The 25,688-nt window shown below is 43.0% G+C and overlaps 1 protein-coding gene across 3 annotated transcripts in view; it reads right to left on the minus strand.

Annotated features, from left to right (window-relative positions):
* LOC115114965 (cadherin-related family member 5-like) overlaps positions 1-22,721 on the minus strand; it is a 34,870-nt gene extending 12,149 nt beyond the window's left edge. For 2 of the 3 annotated variants that reach the window (XM_029643424.2, XM_029643422.2), the window contains exons 1-2: positions 22,113-22,378; positions 6,336-6,538 (exon numbers count right to left, since the gene is read on the minus strand). In XM_029643424.2, the coding sequence (XP_029499284.1) occupies positions 6,336-6,417 (82 nt within the window). In that variant the 5' untranslated portion in view covers positions 6,418-6,538; positions 22,113-22,378. Of the gene's footprint in view, positions 1-6,335; positions 6,539-22,112; positions 22,379-22,532 lie in introns of those variants that run through there. The other variant, XM_029643423.2, reaches the window with a different exon arrangement.
* Positions 22,722-25,688: the final 2,967 nt, after the last annotated feature.

Below are 25,688 nucleotides of genomic sequence, written 5' to 3' on the forward strand. Positions count from 1 at the left end.
CAACAGTGATACTACAGTATACTAGAGTCATGTCCGCAAAAACAGTACAGTGAATACTGATGTACGGTCTGCAAAAACACAACAGTGATACTACAGTATACTAGAGTCGTATCTGCAAAAACCCTACAGTGAATACTGATGTAAGGTCTGCAAAAACACAACAGTGATACTACAGTATACTAGAGTCGTATCTGCAAAAACACTACAGAGAATACTGTAGTATACTACAGTCATGTCCGCAAAAACACCACAGTAAACACAATAGTATACAAAAATATGTTGTCACCAGGGCTGGGTAGGTTACTTTCGAAATGTAATCCGTTACAGTTACTAGGTACCTGTCCAAATTGTACTCAGTAACGGAACTTTAAGATTACCCAAACTCAGTAAAATAATCTGATTACGTTCTGTTACTTTTAGATTACTTTCCTCTTAAGATACATTAAAAGAAGTCAAAAATGTATATTACCAATTGAACAAAATCTATTGCATGATAAATCAATATTAAAGTTTACATAGCTGGCCATATATGGATGTTAAATTTGACTCTAACCCATCGTTTTCTAATACATAAAATTAAATGATTAAATGATGTCTTTACATTAAAAACCAAAGTCTATCAGAATTCCAGTCATTCCCATAAATGTTATACCCCTTGATCTTAAAGAATAGGACTTGGAAATATGGAAATATATATGAGCCAAATTGTTTTATCTGATCCTAACCCCAAAACGAAGGATTTATTAGCCAGCCCTACTCTGTTTTTTAGTTATCATGGAGGATTGATTGTGCTCATTGATTCAAGTTGAAAAATAAATGCTGTGCTCATGGAATGGCATGCTTTGAGCACTACTGAAAAGTGCTATTTACATGTGAAAAATGAATGCCATATATGCTGCAATTGCAATTGGCCAATTGTTTACCTTTTTGTTGGTGACACATTGATATCTTCATAATATGCAACAAAAACAAAACGGACGCCCCGCCTCTGTTTTGGTAAAGAGCTGAGGGAAAGGCATGGAGAAATGTAACCACTCTGAGATTAATAGACAGAGCTATGAAAGCAAGGACTGGCCATCCATGATATCAGCATTATTGTTTTAACCATGTTATGAGGCTATACAGTGTTTGTTTACATTTACAATGTTTACAAACATTGGAGGGAAACAAGCTTATATTTTGGGTTCTAGTGGAGTGTGACAGTTGAACTAAGCTTATGAGGCATTTATAAGTCATATTCTTCAAGAATCAGGGGATATATATATATATACAGTACCAGTCAAAAGTTTGGAAACACCTACTCATTCAAGGGTTTTTCTACATTTCTACATTGTGGAATAATAGTGAAGACATCAAAACTATGAAATAACACATGTGGAATCATGTTGTAATCAAAAAAGAGTTGAACAAAACAAAATATATTTTAGATTCTTCAAAGTAGCCACCATTTGCCTTGATGACAGCTTTGCACACTCTTGGCAGTCTCTCAAACAGCTTCATGAGGAATTATTTTCCAACAGTCTTGAAGGCGTTCCCACCTATTCTGAGCACTTGTTGGCTGCTTTTCCTTCACTCTGAGGTCCAACTCATCCCAAACCATCTCGATGTGGTTGAGGTCAGGTGATTGTGGAGGCCAGGTCATCTGATGCAGCACTCCATCACTCTCCTTCTTGGTCAAATAGCCCTTACACAGCCTGGAGGTGTGTTTTGTGTCATTGTCCTGTTGAAAAACAAATTATAGTCCCACTAAGCGCAAACAAAATGGGATGCCGTATCGCTGCGGTAGCCATTCTGGTTAAGTGTGCCTTGAATTTTAAATAAATCACAGACAGTGTCACCAGCAAAGCACCCCCACACCATCCCACCTCCATGCTTCACGGTGGGAACCACACATGCAGATATCATCCGTTCACCTACTCTGCGTCTCACAAAGACACAGAGGTTGGAACCAAAAATCTCAAATTTGGACTCATCAGACCAAAGGATAGATTTCCACCGGTCTGATGTCCATTGCTCGTGTTTCTTGCAAGTCTCTTCTTATTATTGGTGTCCTTTAGTAATGGTTTCTTTGCAGCAATTCGACCAAGAAGGCTGGATTCACACAGTCTTCTCTGAACAGTTGATGTTGAGATGTGTCTGTTACTTGAACTCGGTGAAGCATTTATTTGGGCAGCAATCTGAAGCTGGTAACTCTAATGAACCTCTGCAGCCAGTTTCATCATAGCGCTTGATGGTTTTTGCGACTGCACTTGAATAAACTTGTAAAGTTATTGACATTTTCCGGATTGACTGACCTTCATGTCTTAAAGTAATGATGGACAGTCGTTTCTCTTTGCTGATTTGAGCTGTTCTTGCCATAATATGGACTTGGTCTTTTACCAAATAGTGTCACGTCGGTATGAAGGATCAGGAGACAGGCGCAGGAATGCGTAATAGGGTTTTTTATTTCCCAAATTACAGCGTGTAAAGGCACGTGGATGAAGACCAAACAAACACGTATACAAAACACAGGGTAGAAACCCAAACAAAAGAGTGAGGTGTACCTCAAATAAATACAAAGTCGCACAATGATTATCACACGGGACGAGACCCGTAATCATCTACACAATATACGTGGCACGAAAGCTAAAACAACATAGCACAGCTACTCACACGAACCAATGGACAGTGTAACAATAATCGACAGGACAATGGTGAACAAAGGGCACACTTATACAATTACTAATCAAATGGGAATAGGGACCAGGTGTGCGTAATGACAGTTCCGGAGGCATCCGTGACAAATAGGGCTATCTTCAGTATACCACCCCTAACACAACTGATTGGCTCAAATACATTAAGAAGGAAAGAAATTCCACAAATGAACTTTTAACAAGGCACACCTGTTAATTGAAATTCATTCCAGGTGACTAGCTCATGAAGCTGGTTGAGAGAATTCCAAGAGTGTGCAAAGCTGTCATCAAGGCAAAGGGTGGCTACTTTGAAGAATCTCAAATATAAAATAGATTTGGATTTGTTTAACACTTTTTTGGTTACTCTAGCCCGACCAATACGAGGAGCTGCGATGTAGCGCACCTGGCTATGCGTGCGCACTGGGGACATCGTTCGCCTCACCGCATAACACAGTGCCTGCCCGGTCAACCTCTCTCCACGATAAGCACGAGGCACTGCCGGAGTCGCCCTTCACTCCGGCGCTGCCGGAGTTGCCTTCACGCCCGTCTATTCGGGGCTCGCTGCAAGGGTCCCCTGCCCGAGGTCGGCGGCGAGGGTCGCCGCTCCAAAGGCTCCACTTGAGTGGGCCAAGACTATGTTGGAGTGCCAGAGCCAGAGCCAGAGCCGCAGACAGATGCCCACCCAGACCCTCCCCAATGGGTTTAGGTTTTGCGGCCGAAGTCCGCACCTTTGGGGGGGGGTACTGTCACGCCCTTTTTTTTTTATATATATTTTTTAACCTTTATTTTACTAGGCAAGTCAGTTAAGAACAAATTCTTATTTTCAATGACGGCCTAGGAACAGTGGGTTAACTGCCTGTTCAGGGGCAGAACGACAGATTTTGTACCTTGTCAGCTCGGGGATTTTGAACTTGCAACCTTTCGGTTACTAGTCCAATGCTCTAACCACTAGGCTACCCTGCCGCCCCGCCCTGACCGTATATTGTTTTGTATGTTTCTATTTTTAGTTTGGTCAGGGTGTGATGTGGATGGGTATGCTATGTTTTGTTCTATGTTTGTATTTCTATGTGTTTTCTGTCTCTGTCTCTGAACCAGACAGGACTATTTTGTTTGTTCCATTTTTGTTATTTTTGTTCTAGTGTTCAGTGTAATTAAAAGATCATGAACACTTACCACGCTGCACCTTGGTCCTCTCCTTCTTCCACCTCAAACAGTCGTTACACTTATAAATGCCCCATGAGCTTAGTTCAACTGTCACATTCCACGAGAGCCCAAACTTTTGACTGGTACTGTATATATATGTACATATATAAATATATCTAATTTATAACTCCAGAAATGGATGTAGATGCAACTACATATTGCCCATTTAAGTCTATCAAAAGTCTGCAGGTTTGAGCATGTGCCCATCAGGCACATGGATATATATATTTTTTTATCAGCATGAATTAGATTGAGCATTAAAAGCCCCACTGTTATTCCATAGGCTAGGATCCGCACTATGCAGCTGTTGCCAGAGCACATTTTTCACTGGCTGTTCACTGGTTTCAAAAATAATGATTGATAGGCAGCTTAAACTTCTTGATTTCAACCATTATTGGGAACAAATACACATTTAGATTTGTGAATAGATAAATGAGAGAGCAGCAGAATGATTCGCATCTACATGCCCCCATTAACATCGACGGAGCTGTAGTGGAGCGGGTCAAGAGTTTCAAGTTTTTGGTGTCCACATCACCAACGAACTATCATGGTCCAAACACACCAAGAAAGTTGTGAAGAGGGCACTCCAGGACACACACAGGACTACCTGCCCTCCAAGACACTTACAGCACCCGATGTCACAGGAAGGCCAAAAAGATCATCAAGGACAACAACCACACGGGCCACTGCCTGTTCACCCCGCTGCCATCCAGAAGGTGAGATCAGCACAGGTGCATCAAAGCTGGGACCGGGAAACTGAAAAACAGCTTCTATTTCAAGGCCATCGGACTGTTAAACAGCCATCACTAGCACAGAAAGGCTGCTGCCTGCATTCAGACTTGAAATCACTGGCCACTTTAATAAATGGAACACTAGTTACTTTAATAATGACACTTGAATAATGTTTACATATCTTGCATTACTCATCTCATATGTATACACTGTATTTATACCATCTATTGCATCTTAGCCTATGCCGCTCTGTCATTGCTCATACGTATATTTATATGTATATATTCCTATTCCATTCCTTTCCTTACATTTATGTGTATTAGGTATTTGTTGTGGAGTTGTTAAATATTATTTGTTAGATTTTGCTGCACTGTCAGAACTAGAAGCACAAGCATTTCACTACACTCGCAATAACATCTGCAACCATGTGCATGTTACCAATAACATTTGATTTGATTTACATTGACCACCCCCTTCCCCTTTGTTTAAACACTGCTGCTACTCACTGTTTGCTATCTATGCATAGTCACTTTACAAATGACCTCGACTAATCTGTAACCCCGCATGTTGACTTGGTACCGGTACCCCTGTATATAGCCTCGTTATTGTTATGTAATTTTCTTGTGTTACTTTTTTATTTAATTTATTGACTTTAGTTTATTTTGTAATTATTGTCTTCTCTATTTCTTGAACTGCATTGTTGGTTAAGGGCTTGTAAGTAAGTACTTCATGGTAAGGTCTACCTACACCTGTTGTATTTGGGGCATGTGACAAATAAAATTTGAATTGATTTGATCTGTAGATCTCAATAATAAGTGATATCCGTGTCGCCGTAGACTACACCACTGCTGTCATCCTTACCTCGCTCAGGTGGAACAAACTTAAACTTGTGCTTTTTTTCAATGCTGATTTGAATGTCATTAAGAAAACAGAGAAGTGTGAAAGGTATTTTTTCACAAACATCCTTTCTGAATTTAAAAGTAATCCTCAAAGTAATCATCTAGTTTTTCAAAAGTAACTGTAATCTGATTACAGTATTTTTGCTGGTAACACAGTTACCATTTTTTGGGGAATCCCTCACATGTAACAGATCACATGTTTTTTTAACTAGGCAAGTCAGATAAGAAGAACATTTTTTTTTACAATAACCGCCTACCCTAGCCAAACCCTCCCCTAACCCGGATGACACTGGGTCAATTGTACTCAACCATGTGGGACTCCGAATCACGACCGGTTGTGATACAGCCCGGGATCGAACCAGGGTCTGTAGTGACGCCTCAGACCACAGAGCCACTCAGTTACTCCCCAACCCTGATTGTCACATACAGTCATGTCCGCAAAAACACTACAGTGAATACAATAGTATACTACAGTCATGTTCGCAAAACCACTATAGTGAATACTACAGTCATCTCTGCAAAAGCACTACAGTAAATATTACATTGAACACTATAGTAAAGTCCACAAAAACACTACAGTGAATACTAGAGTATATACTGTAAATATAGTAATACTACAGTATTTAGACCATAGCATACTATCATATTTTTTTATGTGGGATGTTACACAAATAAACACACGCGCGCACACGCGTATAAGCACGAGCATGTGCACGTGCACGTGCACGTACACACACAATTAAACAGAATGCTATCCTGCTCCTTACATGGGTTTTAGATGTAGACAGTCAGGGTTAGATAATAGTAAGGTTGTGGTGATGGGGTTTACCTGTGGCACTGAGGGGAATGAGGAGTAGTGTGGACCAGAGTAGGACCCTCCACCTCCACAGACAAGACCTCTGCTGCTGCATCACTACAGCCTCAACCAGACACCAGGTTCCAGTCCCAGCCCCTATCACTGTATCTAGAACCAGACCTTCCTTAGCACAGCTCCAAGTTCCGGTCCCAGTCTCTCACACCACCACCCCTAACCTGGAATAAGAGAAAGAGAAGTGTGGTAAAATAAGAGCCATCTTGTTGTTAAACAACCAAACAGTTTTGCCACTGTCACTGAGCAATGCTAAGCTATCTATGACTAGCTAGCTGTCTGTATTGACATGGGTGTAACTTAAATGAGTGAAGCTAGGCTAACTATTGCTAGCTATCTGTGCTGTATTTATTGACATACGCAAGCTGTCATTGAACATTTACATTTAACATTTAAGTCATTTAGCAGACGCTCTTATCCAGAGCGACTTACAAATTGGTGCTTTCACCTTATGACATCCAGTGGAACAGCCACTTTACAATAGTGCATCTAGGTCTTTTAAGGGGGAGGGGGGAGAAGGATTACTTTATCCTATCCTAGGTATTCCTTAAAGAGGTGGGGTTTCAGGTGTCTCCGGAAGGTGGTGATTGACTCCGCTGTCCTGGCGTCGTGAGGGAGTTTGTTCCACCATTGGGGGGCCAGAGCAGCGAACAGTTTTGACTGGGCTGAGCGGGAACTGTACTTCCTCAGTGGTAGGGAGGCGAGCAGGCCAGAGGTGGATGAACGCAGTGCCCTTGTTTGGGTGTAGGGCCTGATCAGAGCCTGGAGGTAGTGAGGTGCCGTTCCCCTCACAGCTCCGTAGGCAAGCACCATGGTCTTGTAGCGGATGCGAGCTTCAACTGGAAGCCAGTGGAGAGAGCGGAGGAGCGGGGTGACGTGAGAGAACTTGGGAAGGTTGAACACCAGACGGGCTGCGGCGTTCTGGATGAGTTGTAGGGGTTTAATGGCACAGGCAGGAGCCCAGCCAACAGCGAGTTGCAGTAATCCAGACGGGAGATGACAAGTGCCTGGATTAGGACCTGCGCCGCTTCCTGTGTGAGGCAGGGTCGTACTCTGCGGATGTTGTAGAGCATGAACCTACAGGAACGGGCCACCGCCTGATGTTATTTGAGAACGACAGGGTGTTGTCCAGGATCACGCCAAGGTTCTTAGCGCTCTGGGACGAGGACACAATGGAGTTGTCAACCGTGATGGCGAGATCATGGAACGGGCAGTCCTTCCCGGGAGGAAGAGCAGCTCCGTCTTGCCGAGGTTCAGCTTGAGGTGATGATCCGTCATCCACACTGATATGTCTGCCAGACATGCAGAGATGCGATTCGCCACCTGGTCGTCAGAAGGGGGAAAGGAGAAGATTAATTGTGTGTCGTCTGCATAGCAATGATAGGAGAGACCATGTGAGGTTATGACAGAGCCAAGTGACTTGGTGTATAGCGAGAATAGGAGAGGGCCTAGAACAGAGCCCTGGGGACACCAGTGGTGAGAGCACGTGGTGAGGAGACGGATTCTCGCCACGCCACCTGGTAGGAGCGACCTGTCAGGTAGGACGCAATCCAAGCGTGGGCCGCGCCGGAGATGCCCAACTCGGAGAGGGTGGAGAGGAGGATCTGATGGTTCACAGTATCGAAGGCAGCCGATAGGTCTAGAAGGATGAGAGCAGAGGAGAGAGTTAGCTTTAGCAGTGCGGAGCGCCTCCGTGATACAGAGAAGAGCAGTCTCAGTTGAATGACTAGTCTTGAAACCTGACTGATTTGGATCAAGAAGGTCATTCTGAGAGAGATAGCGGGAGAGCTGGCCAAGGACGGCACGTTCAAGAGTTTTGGAGAGAAAAGAAAGAAGGGATACTGGTCTGTAGTTGTTGACATCGGAGGGATCGAGTGTAGGTTTTTTCAGAAGGGGTGCAACTCTCGCTCTCTTGAAGACGGGAGGGACGTAGCCAGCGGTCAGGGATGAGTTGATGAGCGAGGTGAGGTAAGGGAGAAGGTCACCGGAGATGGTCTGGAGAAGAGAGGAGGGGATAGGGTCAAGCGGGCAGGTTGTTGGGCGGCCGGCCGTCACAAGACGTGAGATGTCATCTGGAGAGAGGGGAGAAAGAGGTCAGAGCACAGGGTAGGGCAGTGTGAGCAGAACCAGCGGTGTCGTTTGACTTAGCAAACGAGGATCGGATGTCGTCGACCTTCTTTTCAAAATGGTTGACGAAGTCATCTGCAGAGAGGGAGGAGGGGGGAGGGGGGAGGAGGATTCAAGAGGGAGGAGAAGGTGGCAAAGAGCTTCCTAGGGTTAGAGGCAGATGCTTGGAATTTAGAGTGGTAGAAAGTGGCTTTAGCAGCAGAGACAGAGGAGGAAAATGTAGAGAGGAGGGAGTGAAAGGATGCCAGGTCTGCAGGGAGGCGAGTTTTCCTCCATTTCCGCTCGGCTGCCCGGAGCCCTGTTCTGTGAGCTCGCAATGAGTCGTCGAGCCACGGAGCGGGAGGGAGGACCGAGCCGGCCTGGAGGATAGGGGACATAGAGAGTCAAAGGATGCAGAAAGGGAGGAGAGGAGGGTTGAGGAGGCAGAATCAGGAGATAGGTTGGAGAAGGTTTGAGCAGAGGAAGAGATGATAGGATGGAAGAGGAGAGAGTAGCGGGGGAGAGAGAGCGAAGGTTGGGACGGCGCGATACCATCCGAGTAGGGGCAGTGTGGGAAGTGTTGGATGAGAGCGAGAGGGAAAAGGATACAAGGTAGTGGTCGGAGACTTGGAGGGGAGTTGCAATGAGGTTAGTGGAGGAACAGCATCTAGTAAAGATGAGGTCGAGCGTATTGCCTGCCTTGTGAGTAGGGGGAAGGTGAGAGGGTGAGGTCAAAGAGGAGAGGAGTGGAAAGAAGGAGGCAGAGAGGAATGAGTCAGAGGTAGACGTGGGGAGGTTAAAGTCGCCCAGAACTGTGAGAGGTGAGCCGTCCTCAGGAAAGGAGCTTATCAAGGCATCAAGCTCATTGATGAACTCTCCGAGGGAACCTGGAGGGCGATAAATGATAAGGATGTTAAGCTTGAAAGGGCTGGTAACTGTGACAGCATGGAATTCAAAGGAGGCGATAGACAGATGGGTAAGGGGAGAAAGAGAGAATGACCACTTGGGAGAGATGAGGATCCCGGTGCCACCACCCCGCTGACCAGAAGCTCTCGGGGTGTGCGAGAGCACGTGGGCGGACGAAGAGAGAGCAGTAGGAGTAGCGGTGTTGTCTGTGGTGATCCATGTTTCCGTCAGAGCCAAGAAGTCGAGGACTGGAGGGAGACATAGGCTGAGATGAACTCTGCCTTGTTGGCCGCAGATCGGCAGTTCCAGAGGCTACCGGAGACCTGGAACTCCACGTGGGTCGTGCGCGCTGGGACCACCAGATTAGGGTGGCTGCGGCCATGCGGTGTGGAGCGTTTGTATGGTCTGTGCAGAGAGGAGAGAACAGGGATAGACAGACACATAGTTGACAGGCTAGAGAAGAGGCTACGCTAATGCAGAGGAGATTGGAATGACAAGTGGACTACACGTCTCGAATGTTCAGAAAGTTAAGCTTACGTAGCAAGAATCTAATTGACTAAAATGATAAAAATGATAGAGTACTGCTGGGGTAGGCTAGCTGCGTTGTTGACACTACCCTAATCAAGTCGTACCGTTGAGTGTGAAGTTTCTACAATGCTGCTTATCGGGAGCTAGCTGGCTAGCTAGCAGTGTTGGTTACGTTACGTTGCGTAGGAGAACGACAATAGCTGGCTAACTAACCTAGAAAATCGCTCTAGACTACACAATTATCTTTGAAACAAAGACGGCTATGTAGCTAGCTATGTAGCTAGCTACGATCAAACAAATCACACCGTTGGGACTGTAATGAAATGAAGTGAAAAAGTGATACTACCTGTGGAGCGACGCGGAATGCGACCGGGATGCGAAAGTTCTATTCAGTAGACGTTGGCTGGCTGTTGGCTAGCTAGGAGTGTCTCCTACGTTAAGGACGACAAAATAGCTGGCTAGCTAACCTCGGTGAATTAAGATAATCACTCTAAGACTACACACTCTAAACTACACAATTATCTTGGATACGAAGACAGCAAAGACAACTATGTAGCTATCTAATACTACACTAATCAAGTCGTTCGGTTGAGTGTGATAGTTACTACAGTGCTACGGTAGCCGGTGAACGTATGCTAGCTGCTAGGCAGATAGGAGGGCGACGAAATACAATAATAACGCAATTATCACTCTATAATCCATCACTCTGAACAATGATATGATAGCTACAACTAGCTGTCTGTCTGACTTACTGGCCACTGAGCAATGCTTAGCTAACTATGGCTAGCCAGATGTCTGAATTGACATGGCTGAAACTGAAGGATGCTAGGTTAATTATGGCTAGATTGCTGTCTGTTTTGTCATGGTGGTCACCGTGACTGAGCAATGCTAGGCTAACTACCTAGCATTCTGTATTGACATTACTTAGTTGTCTGTTGTTTCGTGTCCCTCACGTTTTCACATTACACTTTCTTTAGTGTGATTACTTTGCTTTACTTTACAAATTAGCATTGGCCAAATTGGGATTCCTGGTCCTGCTTCTCTTACCAAGTTAAGGTCTTTAATAAAGTGTTAATTGATTAAAAACAAAAAACTATGTTTTAAGTGAGAAGTAGGCATTGGTCTTAAGCTGAAAAAGAAAGGAAATTCACAAGCATCACAATGTCTACTCCACCCATGCTCTACCAAGGTTTTCCAGCACACAGCCTTGACCGACTACAGTAGCTATGTTGGTCTATTGTACCTCAAACAATAGTGTATACAGGTCGCTCTTGAAACTCTAGGGGCAGTATTGTCATTTTTGGGGAAAAAAACGTTCCCGTTTTAAACGGGATATTTTGTCAGGAAAAGATGCTAGAATATGCATATAATAAGACAGCTTTTGATAGAAAACACTCTAACGTTTCCAAAACTGTAAAGATATTGTCTGTGAGTATAACAGAACTGATATTGCAAGCGAAAGCCTGAGAAAAATCCAATCCAGAAGTGCTCCAGGTTTTGAAAGCGCTGCGTTCCAATGACTCCCTATTTGGCTGTGAATGTACCATCAACGAGCTTACGCTTTCTACGTATTCCCCAAGGTGTCTACAGCATTGTGACGTAGTTTTACGCATTTCTGTTGAAGAATAGCCGTAGGCAAGCACATTGCGTAAGTGGTCACATGGTGGCTCCGAGAGAGATTCTCCCGTAAAGTACAGAGGTAGCCATTACTCCAATCGGTCCTAGAGAAAAACGAATTGTCCCGACAGATATATTATCGAATAGATATTAGAAAAACACCTTGAGGATGGATTCTAAACAATGTTTGCCATGTTTCTGTCGATATTATGGAGCTAATTTGGAAAAAAATTCAGGGTGATTTCTCAGCCAAACGTGAAGAACAAACGGAGCTGTTTCGCCTACAAAAATAATATTTTGGGAAAAAATTAACTTTGGCTATCTACCTGGGAGTCTCGTGAGTGAAAACATCCGAAGTTCATCAAAGGTAAACGATTTAATTTGATTGCTTTTCTGATTTCCGTGACAAGGTTGCCTGCTGCTAGCAAGGCATAATGCTATGCTAGGCTATTATAAACTTACACAAATGCTTGTCTAGCGTTGGCTGTAAAGCATATTTTGAAAATCTGAGATGACAGGGTGATTAAAAAAGGCTAAGCTGTGTCTCAATATATTTTATTTGTGATTTTCATGAATAGGAACATTTTCTAGGGATATTTATGTTCGCTGCGTTATGCTAATTAGTTTCAGGCGATGATTACACTCCCGCATGCGGGTTTGGGAGTCGCTACCTTCTCAAACAGCCTAATTCATATTCTTAATGTAGGTGGTCCCAAAATGATGTGATTTGTACCACATGCAAGTTAAAGTATTGGATTACATACCACACTAATCCAACTCCACTACCTTTTCAAACTTTTTTATGATATGAAAACAAGCCTTAAATGAGAGATTATTTATTTCAGCTTTTGTTTCTTTCATCACTTTCCCAGTGGGTCAGAAGTTCACATACACTCATTTAGTATTTGGTAGCATTGCCTTGTAAATTGTTTAACTTGGGTCAAACATTTTAAGTAGCCTTCCACAAGCTTCCCAAAGTAAGTTGCGTGAATTTTGGCCCATTCCTCCTGACAGAGCTGGGGTAACCGAGTCATGTTTGTAGGCCTCCTTGCTCGCACACACTTTTTCAGTTCTGCCCACAAATTATCTATGGGATTGAGGTCAGGGCTTTGTGATGGCCACTCCAATACCTTGACTTTGTTGTCCTTACGCCATTTTGCCAACTTTTTAAGAATGCATTGTCCATTTGGAAGACCCATTTGCGACCAAGCTTTAACTTCCTGACTGATGTCTTGAGATGTTGCTTCAATATATCCACACACATTTCCTTGCTCATGAAGCCATCTATTTTGTGAAGTGCACCAGTCCCTCCTGTAGCAAAGCACCCCCACAACATGATGCTGCCACCCCCGTGGTTCATGATTGGGATGGTGTTCCTCGGCTTGCAAGCATCCCCCTTTTTCCTCCAAACATAACGATGGTCATTATGGCTAAACAGTTCTATTTTTATTTCATCAGACCAGAGGACATTTCTCCAAAAAGTACCATCTTTGTCCCCATGTACAGTTGCAATCCGTTGTCTGGCTTTTTTTATGGCGGTTTTGGAGCAGTGGCTTCTTCCTTGCTGAGCGGCCTTTCAGGTTATGTCGATATAGGACTTGTTTTACTGTGGATATAGATACTTTTGTACCTGTTTCCTCCAGCATCTTCACAAGGTCCTTTGCTGTTGTTCTGTGATTGATTTGCACTTTTCGCACCAAAATATGTTCCAAGCTGCTTAAATGCACAGTAATCTTAGTGTATGTAAACTTCTAACCCACTGGAATTGTGATACAGTGAATTATAAGTGAAATAATCTGTCTGTAAACAATTGTTGGAAAAATGACTTGTGTCATGCACAAAGTAGATGTCCTAACCGACTTGCCAAAACTAGAAATTTGTGGAGTGGTTGAAAAACGAGTTTTAATGACTCCAACCTAAGTGTATGTTAACTTCCGATTTCAACTGTATACTTTAAAGGTCTATAGAGCCTGACTGCATTCCTGATTTCTTTAACTGTTAGCTTACCTGTGTAATGCTGACATAAGCTCAGAAACACTTATTTTGCAAACATTGTCCTGTTTTATCAGTTATTGTGCTGATCAATTGGCAGTTTATTACCTCTGTCAAGTGAATATGTAGCTTACAGTTGTATTTATTTTTTCAAAAAAGATGGTGATGCAACAATAATACACATTCACAATAGGCCTATATGGTGTCAGGAAAATAACCTCACACTCAACGTCAACAAAACTAAGGAGATGATTGTGGACTTCAGGAAACAGCAGAGGGAACACCCCCCTATCCACATCGATGGAACAGTAGTGGAGAGGGTAGCAAGTTTTAAGTTCCTCGGCATACACATCACAGACAAAGTGAATTGGTCCACCCACACAGACAGCATCGTGAAGAAGGCGCAGCAGCGCCTCTTCAACCTCAGGAGGCTGAAGAAATTCGGCTTGTCACCAAAAGCACTCACAAACTTCTACAGATGCACAATCGAGAGCATCCTGGCGGGCTGTATCACCGCCTGGTACGGCAACTGCTCCGCCCACAACCGTAAGGCTCTCCAGAGGGTAGTGAGGTCTGCACAACGCATCACTGGGGGCAAACTACCTGCCCTCCAGGACACCTACACCACCCGATGTTACAGGAAGGCCATAAAGATCATCAAGGACAACAACCACCCGAGCCACTGCCTGTTCACCCCGCTATCATCCAGAAGGCGAGGTCAGTACAGGTGCATCAAAGCTGGGACCGAGAGACTGAAAAACAGCTTCTATCTCAAGGCCATCAGACTGTTAAACAGCCACCACTAACATTGAGTGGCTGCTGCCAACACACTGACTCAACTCCAGCCACTTTAATAATGGGAATTGATGGGAAATGATGTAAAATATATCACTAGCCACTTTAAACAATGCTACCTAATATAATGTTTACATCCCCTACATTATTCATCTCATATGTATACGTATATACTGTACTCTATATCATCTACTGCATCTTTATGTAATACATGTATCACTAGCCACTTTAACTATGCCACTTTGTTTACATACTCATCTCATATGTATATACTGTACTCGATACCATCTACTGTATCTTGCCTATGCCGCTCTGTACCATCACTCATTCATTTATCTTTATGTACATATTCTTTATCCCCTTACACTTGTGTGTGTAAGACAGTAGTTTTGGAATTGTTAGTTAGATTACTTGCTGGTTATTACTGCATTGTCGGAACTAGAAGCACAAGCATTTCGCTACACTTGCATTAACATCTGATAACCATGTGTATGTGACAAATAAAATTTGATTTGATTTGATTTATATCTAAAAATACATACATATATACAGTATGTCAAATCTAATTTTATTTGTCACATGCACCGAATTCAACCTTACAGTGAAATGCTTACTTACAAGCCCTTAACCAACGATGCAGTTTAAAAAATCCTTTCAAAAAAGTAAAAGATAAGAATAACAAATAATTAAAGAACAGCCGTAAATAACAATAACAGGGCTATACACAGGGGGTACCGGTACGTAGTTAATGTATTAATGTGTGTTGGCACCGGTGTTGAGTTAATTGAGGTAATTATGTATATGTAGGTAGAGTTATTAAAGTGGCTTTGCATAGATAATAATAGAGAGTAGCAGCAGCATGGGGGGGCAATGCAAATAGTCTGGGTAGCCATTTGATTAGCTGTTCAGGGGTCTTATGGCTTGGGGGTAGAAGCTGTTTAGAAGCCTCTTGGACCTAGACTTGGTGCTCTGGTACCCCTTGCCGTGCGGTAGCAGAGAGAACTATTTTTAGGGCCTTCCTCTGACACCGTCTGGTATAGAGGTCCTATAAATATTGGGGCCAATGTGTGACACTGGGATCAAAGTATTTAAATGGTTTGAAACAAAAATGAGTTCCAAACTGCCTCTGCAAGCACCGTCAGCACAATAACTGTTTGTTGGGAGCTTCATGAAATGGGTTTCCATGGCCGAGCAGCCACACACAAGCCTTACATGCTGACCACAACGCTCGTGTCGCGTGCGCGAGCATTGTAAAATAAATGTATACATACATGTTATTCAATCATTGCATCCACACTGCTTGCGTGCTTCAGAGACCGTCTGCGCGGCCAGGCGCTAAAATATAAATAGGTTCTATTTGTGACGCTCAATTCTAGGTTCTATTTGTGACGCTCAATGCGCTGTAAGTCCGGACTCTCCCATCTCCTCATTGGTTTTTAAAAGCATTTACCCACGTGGGTGATTGAAAGATGAACTGAAGTCCACACTCGAGTGGGTTGCAGTAATGCAGCTTAAAGTTGTTTGCCAACCGCCATATAAAGTCCAAAGAAGTAGAAAAATTAAGCCTGAGGAAGGAGGAGAGATGACTAGAAAGGAATTTGGTATACCGTTTTTATCTGTGGATTAATTGTGGGAGTAGAGGACCTTGTGCATTTCAGGTAAAATAACAACCCAATGTTTATATCCCAGGACAAATTAGCTAGCAACAGCAAGACAGCTAGCTAAATTGCCGTAAATGTTTAAGGCTTTTCAACCTGTCTCCAAATTAATATAATTGGTTCAGAGTTTGTTTTGATATTTCAACCTGTGTGTCCTGATCGTGTCTGGTGTGGGGGTACAGGATCAACATGCACGCGTTAGTGCGCAGCCATTGGATTCTGGAGCAGTGGAAACACATTCTCTGGAGTGATGAATCACACTTCACTATCTGGTAGTCCAATGGACAAATCTGGGTTTGGTAAATGCCAGGAGAAAGCTACCTGTAAAGTTTGGGGGAGGAGGAATAATGGTGTGGGGCTGGTTTTCATGGTTTGGGCTAGGCCCCTTAGTTACAGGGAAGGGAAATAATAACGCTACAGCATACAATGACATTTTTAGACACTTCTGTGCTTCCAGATTTGTGGCAACAGTTTGGGGAAGGCACTTTTATGTTTCAGCATGACAATGCCCCCATGCACAAAGCGAGATCCATACAGAAATGGTTTGTAGAGATCGGTGTCGAAGAACTTGACTGGCCTGCACAGAGCTCTGACCTCAACCCCATCGAACACCTTTGGGATGAATTGGAACCCCGACTGTGAGCCAGGCCTATTTGCCCAAAATCAGTGCCCGACCTCACTTATGCTCTTGTGGCTGAATTGAAGTCCCTGCAGCAATGTTCCAACATCTAGTGGAAAGCCTTCCCAAAAGAGTGGAGACTGTTATAGCAGTCCAACTCTATATTAATTCCCATGATCTTGGAGTGAGATGTTCGATGAGCAGGTGTTCACATACCAAAACCAGGTTTCTTTTTTAATGTAGGGATTTGTATGGAAAGCTAAGGTGAAGCCAACATTAGATGTTGTTTCCCTCATAATAACCACATGTGGTTTTACTGCAACAGAGTAGCGCAACAACCTTCATTTGAAGCAGCAGGAAACAAACTAAAGTGGGCACATCTCTGACAAAAACTGATCAAAAATGAAATCACATAATTATAAGAGAGCAGGAGAACCTATAAATTGGTTACAATAATTACAACAACTTTTCAAGTACCAAATTGAGCAAATGTCTGATTGTCAAGGTAGGCCTATTTCAGTACTTGCATTTCTGAGCTCCGAGTAGGCTTCTTCAAGCCCCTTGTATTGTCTAAAATAGCATGGAAAACATAATACATTTGTCATGTTATTTCATTACCAGACCATATTGTGAATAAGCTATGTAATTTGTTGTAATTATATACAGAATATTTCATTAATAGGAATAGTGTTGGGTGTTGGTCTATCCTATTTTGCACACAGTAAACTCTCTGTCCAATCGGAGGGACAAAAAAACACACAGTATGAAAACGTGAAGTCATTACATTTCTCTGTTAAATCTAACAATACCCTGTCGTAAATCAAGCAGACAAAAACAGATAATCAACATCAATTGGGAGATATTAGATCCCATGTGGATCCAAGCATAACTGTCTTCACCAGCACAACTGTCTTCACCAGCACAACTGTCTTCACCAGCACAACTGTCTTCATCAGCACAACTGTCTTCACCAGCACAATTGTCTTCAGCAGCACAACTGTCTTCAGCAGCACAACTGTCTTCACCAGCACAACTGTCTTCATCAGCACAACTGTCTTCATCAGCACAACTGTCTTCATCAGCACAACTGTCTTCACCAGCACAACTGTCTTCACCAGCACAACTGTCTTCATCAGCACAACTGTCTTCAGCAGCACAACTGTCTTCATCAGCACAACTGTCTTCAGCAGCACAACTGTCTTCAGCAGCACAACTGTCTTCACTAGCACAACTGTCTTCAGCAGCACAACTGTCTTCACCAGCACAACTGTCTTCACCAGCACAACTGTCTTCAGCAGCACAACTGTCTTCAGCAGCACAACTGTCTTCAGCAGCACAACTGTCTTCACCAGCACAACTGTCTTCACCAGCACAACTGTCTTCAGCAGCACAACTGTCTTCAGCAGCACAACTGTCTTCATCAGCGAGACACCAAAATATTCTGGATATTCCTCGCAAACACCTTTTTTCCAGCACTTTGGCTGTCATTGCATCGCATGCTGTATCACAACAGCTGTTAATCACTTGACAGTTATTTGAAAATTCCTTCCTGGATCAGATGATGATGTGTGAAAATATCATGGCATACCTAACCTGGACACCAAATGTGCATCCAAAAAGTATTTTGCATAATTACTGAAGAATCATGTTAATTACAGTATCAATTTAGGTTTGAAGTATTAAGGTAAGGTGACTCTTTCAGTTAGAAGCAATGCATAAATTATTTTGGATTTTTGTGCCGATGAAAACTCTTTTCACCCTGTAACATAAGGAGACAGGAAATGTTATGTAGTTAGTTACACTGCATTTCTGACATCTCTATTAAAAAACTGTCCGACAGCAATATCCACGATTCTTACAGGGTTCATGTTCAATGTCTAATTTAACTGATTAATGCTTATTAGCAATTTACATTGCCATAAATGCAAGGACAGAAAAGTCATGTTTTATGTCTCACATCAAGCCACCAACCATGATAGAGGGCTAAACATAGGTTTTAAATAATCTCATGAATTGTATTGAATATAGCTATGATCCCCCTTATATCTTAATGTAATGACCTGAAAAAAATGGCAGATTATTATCAATGACTTATCAACTGCTGTAACAAGTTGTTCAGTGTAGGAATCCTCACTGGTACCCTAGTTTATAGAAAGACCCATTAGCAGCGTGGCAGGTTACCAAAGTTTGATGTTGACTATGAACTTTACTTAGCTAGCTAGCTGTGCTTTGTGGAAGAATATAGGAGATATTATTAACATTGAGTTGTGCTGGTGCATTGCAATCTGTCCATACAACTAATGTTACAGCCTTGATGGCTTATTGGCTAACGTTAGTTGGCTAGGTAACTGGCAATAGCAGCCAAGGACGTTCGCTATCTTATTTGTGCTTATTTGTTTATGCTCTGATTACACGCAAGTGTCAAGGCAGGCCAACAGTTTACACAGATGACTTCAGAAATGTGAAAAAACATCCAAAGCTAAATATAGCTATCTTCCTTTGCTTGTAGCTTTCCTCTCATCAGACTGGGGTTAGCTAGCTCCTAGCGCTGTTGCTGCGCAACCCAAGTGCTTTGGTCCGGTTTTAGAACTGAGATTCGGCTGAAAAGATGTTAGCATTGCCAGAAATGCTACAGAAAGGTAGCACGTGTGAAAGCGATAAATTATACATTTAATCAAAACTGTTGCCCCCACAAACTTATTCAGTCCAAAAGGTGGTATGTCTAATGGTCACTTTATGAACGCTGTAGTCTTGGTCTTATCCGACTCCTAGATATTGAGCTAGGTCGGGGCAATAAATGTTTATTTTCCAAATGCTAATGACCCTGTTAAAAATCTGGTATGTGGCTCTCGGTAACGGCCGGATGGCTCATGGCGAGAGGTGGGGAGTGTGTTGTGTACCTCCAATCAAGTTGATTTGTGCATTTTCATCAACATTGGTGTCATACCAGCTTAGATATGATAGGGAGATTGGAATGTAACATGGAGCTTCCCACAATAATGTTTAGTTGGAGATCAGCGCTACATCACTACAGAAGTCTGATCTGACAAGGCTTTACTGTGATTATTAACACACAGTGCACACACACACACACACACCCTTACAAAAAAACATGTACAATCTGCAGGCTAATGTTGTTCTTTAGGCTGTCCACATCTATAAAAAAAAACAAATGCGGGACAAGGGATTGATTTTGAGGGACATTCGCAAAACAGTGGATAGAATACAAATGTTGGGGCCAGGTTAATGGATTGTGTTCAAATGGCGACCTAGTTCTGCTGTATGAAGGTCACTGATTGTTGAAGGGGCAATCCTTAGTTGCTAAATCAATTTTTTTGGACTAAATGTGTGCCTATTGATTCTTGAAGAATATAACATATAAATGCTTAGTTCTACTGTCGTGTCCGTCAGAACCCAAAATATAAGGTTTTACTCCAAAGTTTGTAAACAAAGTAAATGTAAACAACCACTGTAAAGCCTAAAAACATGGTTAAATCTATAATTGTGATATTGTCACGTTCTGAACATCGTTCGTATGTGTTTTCCTTGTTTTAGTGTTGGTCAGGACGTGAGCTGGGTGGGCATTCTATGTTGTGTGTCTGGTTTGTCTATTTCTATGTTTGGCCTGATATGGTTCTCAATCAGAGGCAGGTGTTAGTCATTGTCTCTGATTGGGAACCATATTTAGGTAGCCTGTTTTGTGTTGGGTTTTGTGGGTGATTGTTCCTGTCTCTGTGTTTGTGCCAGATAGGACTGTTTAGGTTTTCTTGTTTTGTTTAGTCTGTTCATGTATAGTCGTCTTTATTAAAACCATGAATAACCACCATGCTGCATTTTGGTCCGCCTCTCTTTCACCAGAAGAAAAACCCTTACAGATATCATGGATGGTCAGTCCTTGCATCCATAGCATAGTCTATGGATTTGAAAGTGGTTGCAATTTCTCCAGCCCCAACCCTCAACTTTTTACTGAAGCTGAGGCATTGAAAACACAAATGTTTCAATTAAGGATTGCCGCTTTAAACACCTTTTAATAGGCCTAGAGTAATAGTGTTATTATATGGCACAATCCTCTATCAGTGAGTTACTTTTGTGCAATTAAATTCAAGCAAAAGTCAAGAACAAAATTGTTAGTATTGCAAATAGAAATAATGATATTGAAAGCAAAACATAAACCCAAAAGTATTGACAGCAAAAAACAATATTGCCAGGAAATCATTTTGAAATATGATAACAAATGATGCAAAACAGATGGATGCTGCAATTTTTTAAATCTGGGAAACATAAGGGAGCAGGAGAACCTATAAAATGGATACAATAATATAGCTTTTCAAGCACCCAACTGAGGAAACGTCTGGTTTTCAAGGTAGGCCTATTCGGTACTTGAATTTCTGAGCTCCAAATTCAAGCAGGCCACTTCAAGCTCCTTGTAGTATTGTTTGAAATGTCTGGTTTAACATGGAAAACATAATGTATTTGTCATGTAATTTCATTACCAGATCATATTGTCAAGAAGCACACTATGCTATTTTGTATGATAACGTGATTAAATACATCTCCCTCTTTCATGCAATTTTTATGCCTTTTTATCAGTTGCAAGTTTTGGCACATTCCAGCAGCATAGCAGCCTGCATCCTACTACTAGTTTGCCTCTGAAGGTAAGCAGGGCCAGCCCTGGTCAGTCCCTGGATGGGAGACCAGATGTAGCTGGTGGTGTCAAATAAATGTAAAAAAAAAAATTCACGTGAGGGTAATTATGTATTTTATCCAAAAAAATTGTAAGGGCACACACACGCAGTTTCACTCTTCCATTCACTCTCTCTCACACACAGATGACAAGTTTGAAGGCTTCTCTTTAGTAATTCCTTTAAATGCTCTGTAAGTGGGTTTCTCTTCAGCTTTCCCTGTCTGACAGACCACCTCACCTCTAACCTCCCCTGTCACTCTCCTCTCCCACCTCAGCCCTAATCTCCCCCACCTCAGCCCTCCCTGAACCCCTCCCTTGCTTGACTCTGAGACAGACAACTGCTGCTCACCCTTCATCAAACCATCCTCTAACCCACTCTTCCTCTAATCCTGTTTTTTGGCTCTGATTCCAACAAACCTCCTTCCACGTGGCCTAATTCTGGTGCCTATCAGGGTTAGGGTTAGGGAACACTCCATTCCAAATCAACAAACGGGAAACAAAAATGCCAACAAATAAATCATCCATGTGTCAATTTGAAATCACGGTGACATGACAGTTCCATTGCGTTCCATTCAGATCATTAGTATCTCTTAATAGGGGCCCATTATTTAGTCTACTTGCCCTCTGATAACCTAGAAACACAATCAGCAAAACACTAACAACGTACCAGCAATACCACCACACTACCCAACTACATGCACACACACACATGCACTCAAACCTGCTGTCTGTCACCCCTCTGCTCAAATATTACCCTGCACACAAGAGCCTCTAAAGTAAACACACACACAAACACAGGCACAGACACACCACCTTTACCTGTGTTAACTGACCTGTAGGTGTGAGATCCTCAGTGGGTTCTGTTGTTAATGCCTAGAGAACACAACATACCTGCTGGACCACAGGAACACACACAGCCTTCCACGCAGACCCAGGGAGTGTGTGTGTCCTCACAATAATAAACACAAACTAAGAAACATAAGCGCAGTTACACAAGCAGACACCACCAAACGTACAGAAAGAAACAGGGACGCAAACACACTCACAAAGACAGCACTTGAACACAAAAATCACACACAAACTATACAGCAGCTTAAGAAGCGTTTCCTGAGGATAACTTTCGGCTCAGAGGCTAAACCCTGGGGGCGGGATTTATGACCAATCAGAGTACTTAGAGAGCACTAGCCAATCGAGGTGCCTAGAAAGAACGTACTAAAACAGCATGGAGGTTAGAGACAGGGGTCAAAACTCACCTGACTATTCCCTTTTGAATATCTGCACATACTTCTCTGGAATCCCTGGTGGTTAAGTGTGGCTTCCATCAGGCATTACAGGTCTGGGCTGTGGCGTGAATATAAAGATGTGGCCGCTCAGACCTATTAATGATCTGGTCACAGTGGAGGTAAGAGACACACGTCTTATAAGGGAGTTGTTTGAGCCAGTGTCTGTGTGCATGTGCGAGTGCGTCTGATTATCAGGCTTTAGAGAGAACATGCTAATCGGGCTGACAAGGGATTACCAATCATATGTTGGCTTTTAACCCTGACATCCTCCCCCTTCTCCAGACACCAGAGAGAGAGAGAGAGAGAGCTGTATTAATGTTTAATTTAATATCATCTTAATGTTGGGACACCAGACCAGTCACTTGTTGTGATGGCAGGCTGTAGATCTCTTGCTCTGATTATGAATAGCCATGTCCATGTCAGATCATTTCAGATACTTCAGCTGCACTTGATTGAGCTTGCCCAGTATAATGGAACCAATGAAATCGTCCTTTCAAATATTAACATAATGACATAATGACCCATGTCTGGGTTGGACATAATTGTCCGTGTTGATTTTATTACCTTCTGTTATGACATGTCACCACTAGATGTCGGACCTATAACTGTATTCAGAGGTAACAGTCTCTCTTACTCTCTCTCGCTCCCTCTCTTTCCTCCGTGACCTCTCCACCAGCTGGTGTTTACACAGGAGTTTACTTATCCTCATTAAGAGGACATTAGAATAAATTATCTGTCTGAACCACATAACCTGTAGCAGAGGAAACTGCTGTGACAGTGTAAAGTCAGCTGTCATAAGGTGACAGCACATCTGTTGTGTCGTTATTGTGACCGTTTTATGTAACCCTTATGGAACACACGAACTGGTGTGTGATCACTGTCCGTAACAGTCTGTGTGTGTGTGTGTGTGTGTGTGAGAAGGAGTGTGTCATCTGTCACACCGCCCTTAATTCTCCTCTCCGTGTGGTGTTACATTGAAACAGGTCCCCAAACAAACAATCCCCACATTCCAATTGTTCCACGGGTTCCTGCAGTATACACAGTGACACCCGACACAGACCCAGACCAGAGCTGATGACCTGCATAAAGCTAACTAGTCCAGTGGCTCATGGAGGTCTTGTCTAGGATGTGGTTGTGACTGCCTAGGTTAGTCAGGTAGACCCACAGCTTTCAGATAGATCAGATGCTGGTCCCTGGAGGGGTACAACTGATAACAGGACTTGTGTGTCTGTCTGATCAAACATCCTCACTGGAACACATAACATGTTGAAACACCCACCTCACTGAGAGCATGTGTGTGCCTGTAGCAGTATCTGGCAGCACTGTGTGATCCTAATGTGGGTTCATTCTCCTCCAGAGTATTGTCTTTACTAATGAGAGAGGGAAAGAGAGGGAGGGGGAGAGAGAGAGAGTGTGGGAGCGGGAGGGAGGGCAGAGTAAGAGATAAAGGAGGGCAGAGAGAGAGAGAGTGTGGGAGTGGGAGGGAGGGCAGAGTGAGAGAGAGATAAAGGAGGGCAGAGAGAGAGATATATATAACAGAAGAAAGGTCTGCTGATCAGTCTGTTCAGGCAGAATGTTGGAGGATGCAATGTTTCAGTACTTCAGAGAAGAAACATGATGACATGAATCACTACATCCGTTTACACCCCTCTCACTCCCCCATTCACACACGCACACACGCACACACACACACACACACACACACACACACACACACACACACCAGTCCTTGGCTCCCCTCCAGTCTAAAAAGCCGAGCCAGATTTTAGGTCAACCAGAGCAGGAATCCACAACACTCAGCTGAATGTTTTCTTTAAAGAGGGGAGGTACAAAAGAAGAAAAGAGTTGTCCCTGGGGCGGGGGCAGCGGAAGTGGGTCTTTGACACTATGAACAAAATAGAATCTCCTGGGCAGATAGAAGTATGGAAAGAGGGATAGATAGGCATACAGAGAAAGGAGTACATAGAGGTAGTTTATTTAAAGAAGGATATAGAGACCAGAGCAGAGTGAGGCCCTGAGCTGCAGAGTTATTCCACTCCATTAATTCCCAAACTGTGTTGTGCGCTGTTGGTCTCCCACATCAAGGCTTCAGAGTTATTTGTGACACTAAAAACAGCTCATACAATGTGTCTAGCCAAATGCTAGACACCAATTATGAAATACTTTTCTCATTGAAAATGTTTTTTGGAGGGGGCTAATTCTTCAGCTCTGTGCGAGTTAACCCACACAGTGCTTAATGTTGCGACTTTTGGTGTGCTCATGGTATGGCTCAAAGTTTGAGGGAGTTTACCTTCAGGCAAAGTGTGTGTGCATGCGTGCGCGCTTGCATGCGAGAGAGGGGAGAGGATACACAGACATGCCTTGTGCCTAAATTGATGACTTGTTTGTCTTGCAGCTGAGAGCCAAGTGAAAACTTATGGATTCAGTCAGTTCAGTCAGTTGTTCTGATGAGCCATTCCCAGCAAGCTAGTTTATGCTGGCTAGCTGGCAACGACAACAGCGGTGGCGCTAGTTAAAAGTTTTATTAGTCGTATGTACAGGATACACATGGTATACCCGTCCAACGAAATGCTTACTTGCAGGTTCCTTCTCAACAATGCAACAACAATAAGAAATAATACCATTTAAGAATACGAACATGAAGTCAAAACTTGTAAAAGAAAGTGATGTGTGACCGGTACACCAAAAAGTATATTTTTACACGATTTTGATCACAACGCATTTTGTGTGTATTGCACGATTTTCTTTCATCATAACGCATTCGTGTACATTACACGATTTGTTGTGGCTACTATTAGCTAGGCTAACTAGGTGGCTAAAACTAAAGTGATTGTTCGGGGTTAGGGTTAGGGTTTAAGATTAGGTTTAGGTAACATGCTAGCTAAGTAGTTAAAGGGTTAAGGTTAGGGTTAAGGTTAGGAGTTAGGTTAAATAATTAAGGTTAGGGGAAGGGTTAGCTAACATGCTAAGTAGTTGCAAAGTTGCTAAAAAGTAGTAAGTCGTTGCAAAGTTGTTAATTAGCTAAAATGGTTTGCTAGATGTTCATGTTCGAACACGCAACCTTTAGGTTGCTAGACGTTTGCGTTATACGCCTACCCATCCTCCGACCAACCTCCCTCCTTGTTT

This window comes from Oncorhynchus nerka, linkage group LG9a (genome assembly GCF_034236695.1).
Source record: "Oncorhynchus nerka isolate Pitt River linkage group LG9a, Oner_Uvic_2.0, whole genome shotgun sequence".
NCBI lineage: Eukaryota > Metazoa > Chordata > Actinopteri > Salmoniformes > Salmonidae > Oncorhynchus > Oncorhynchus nerka.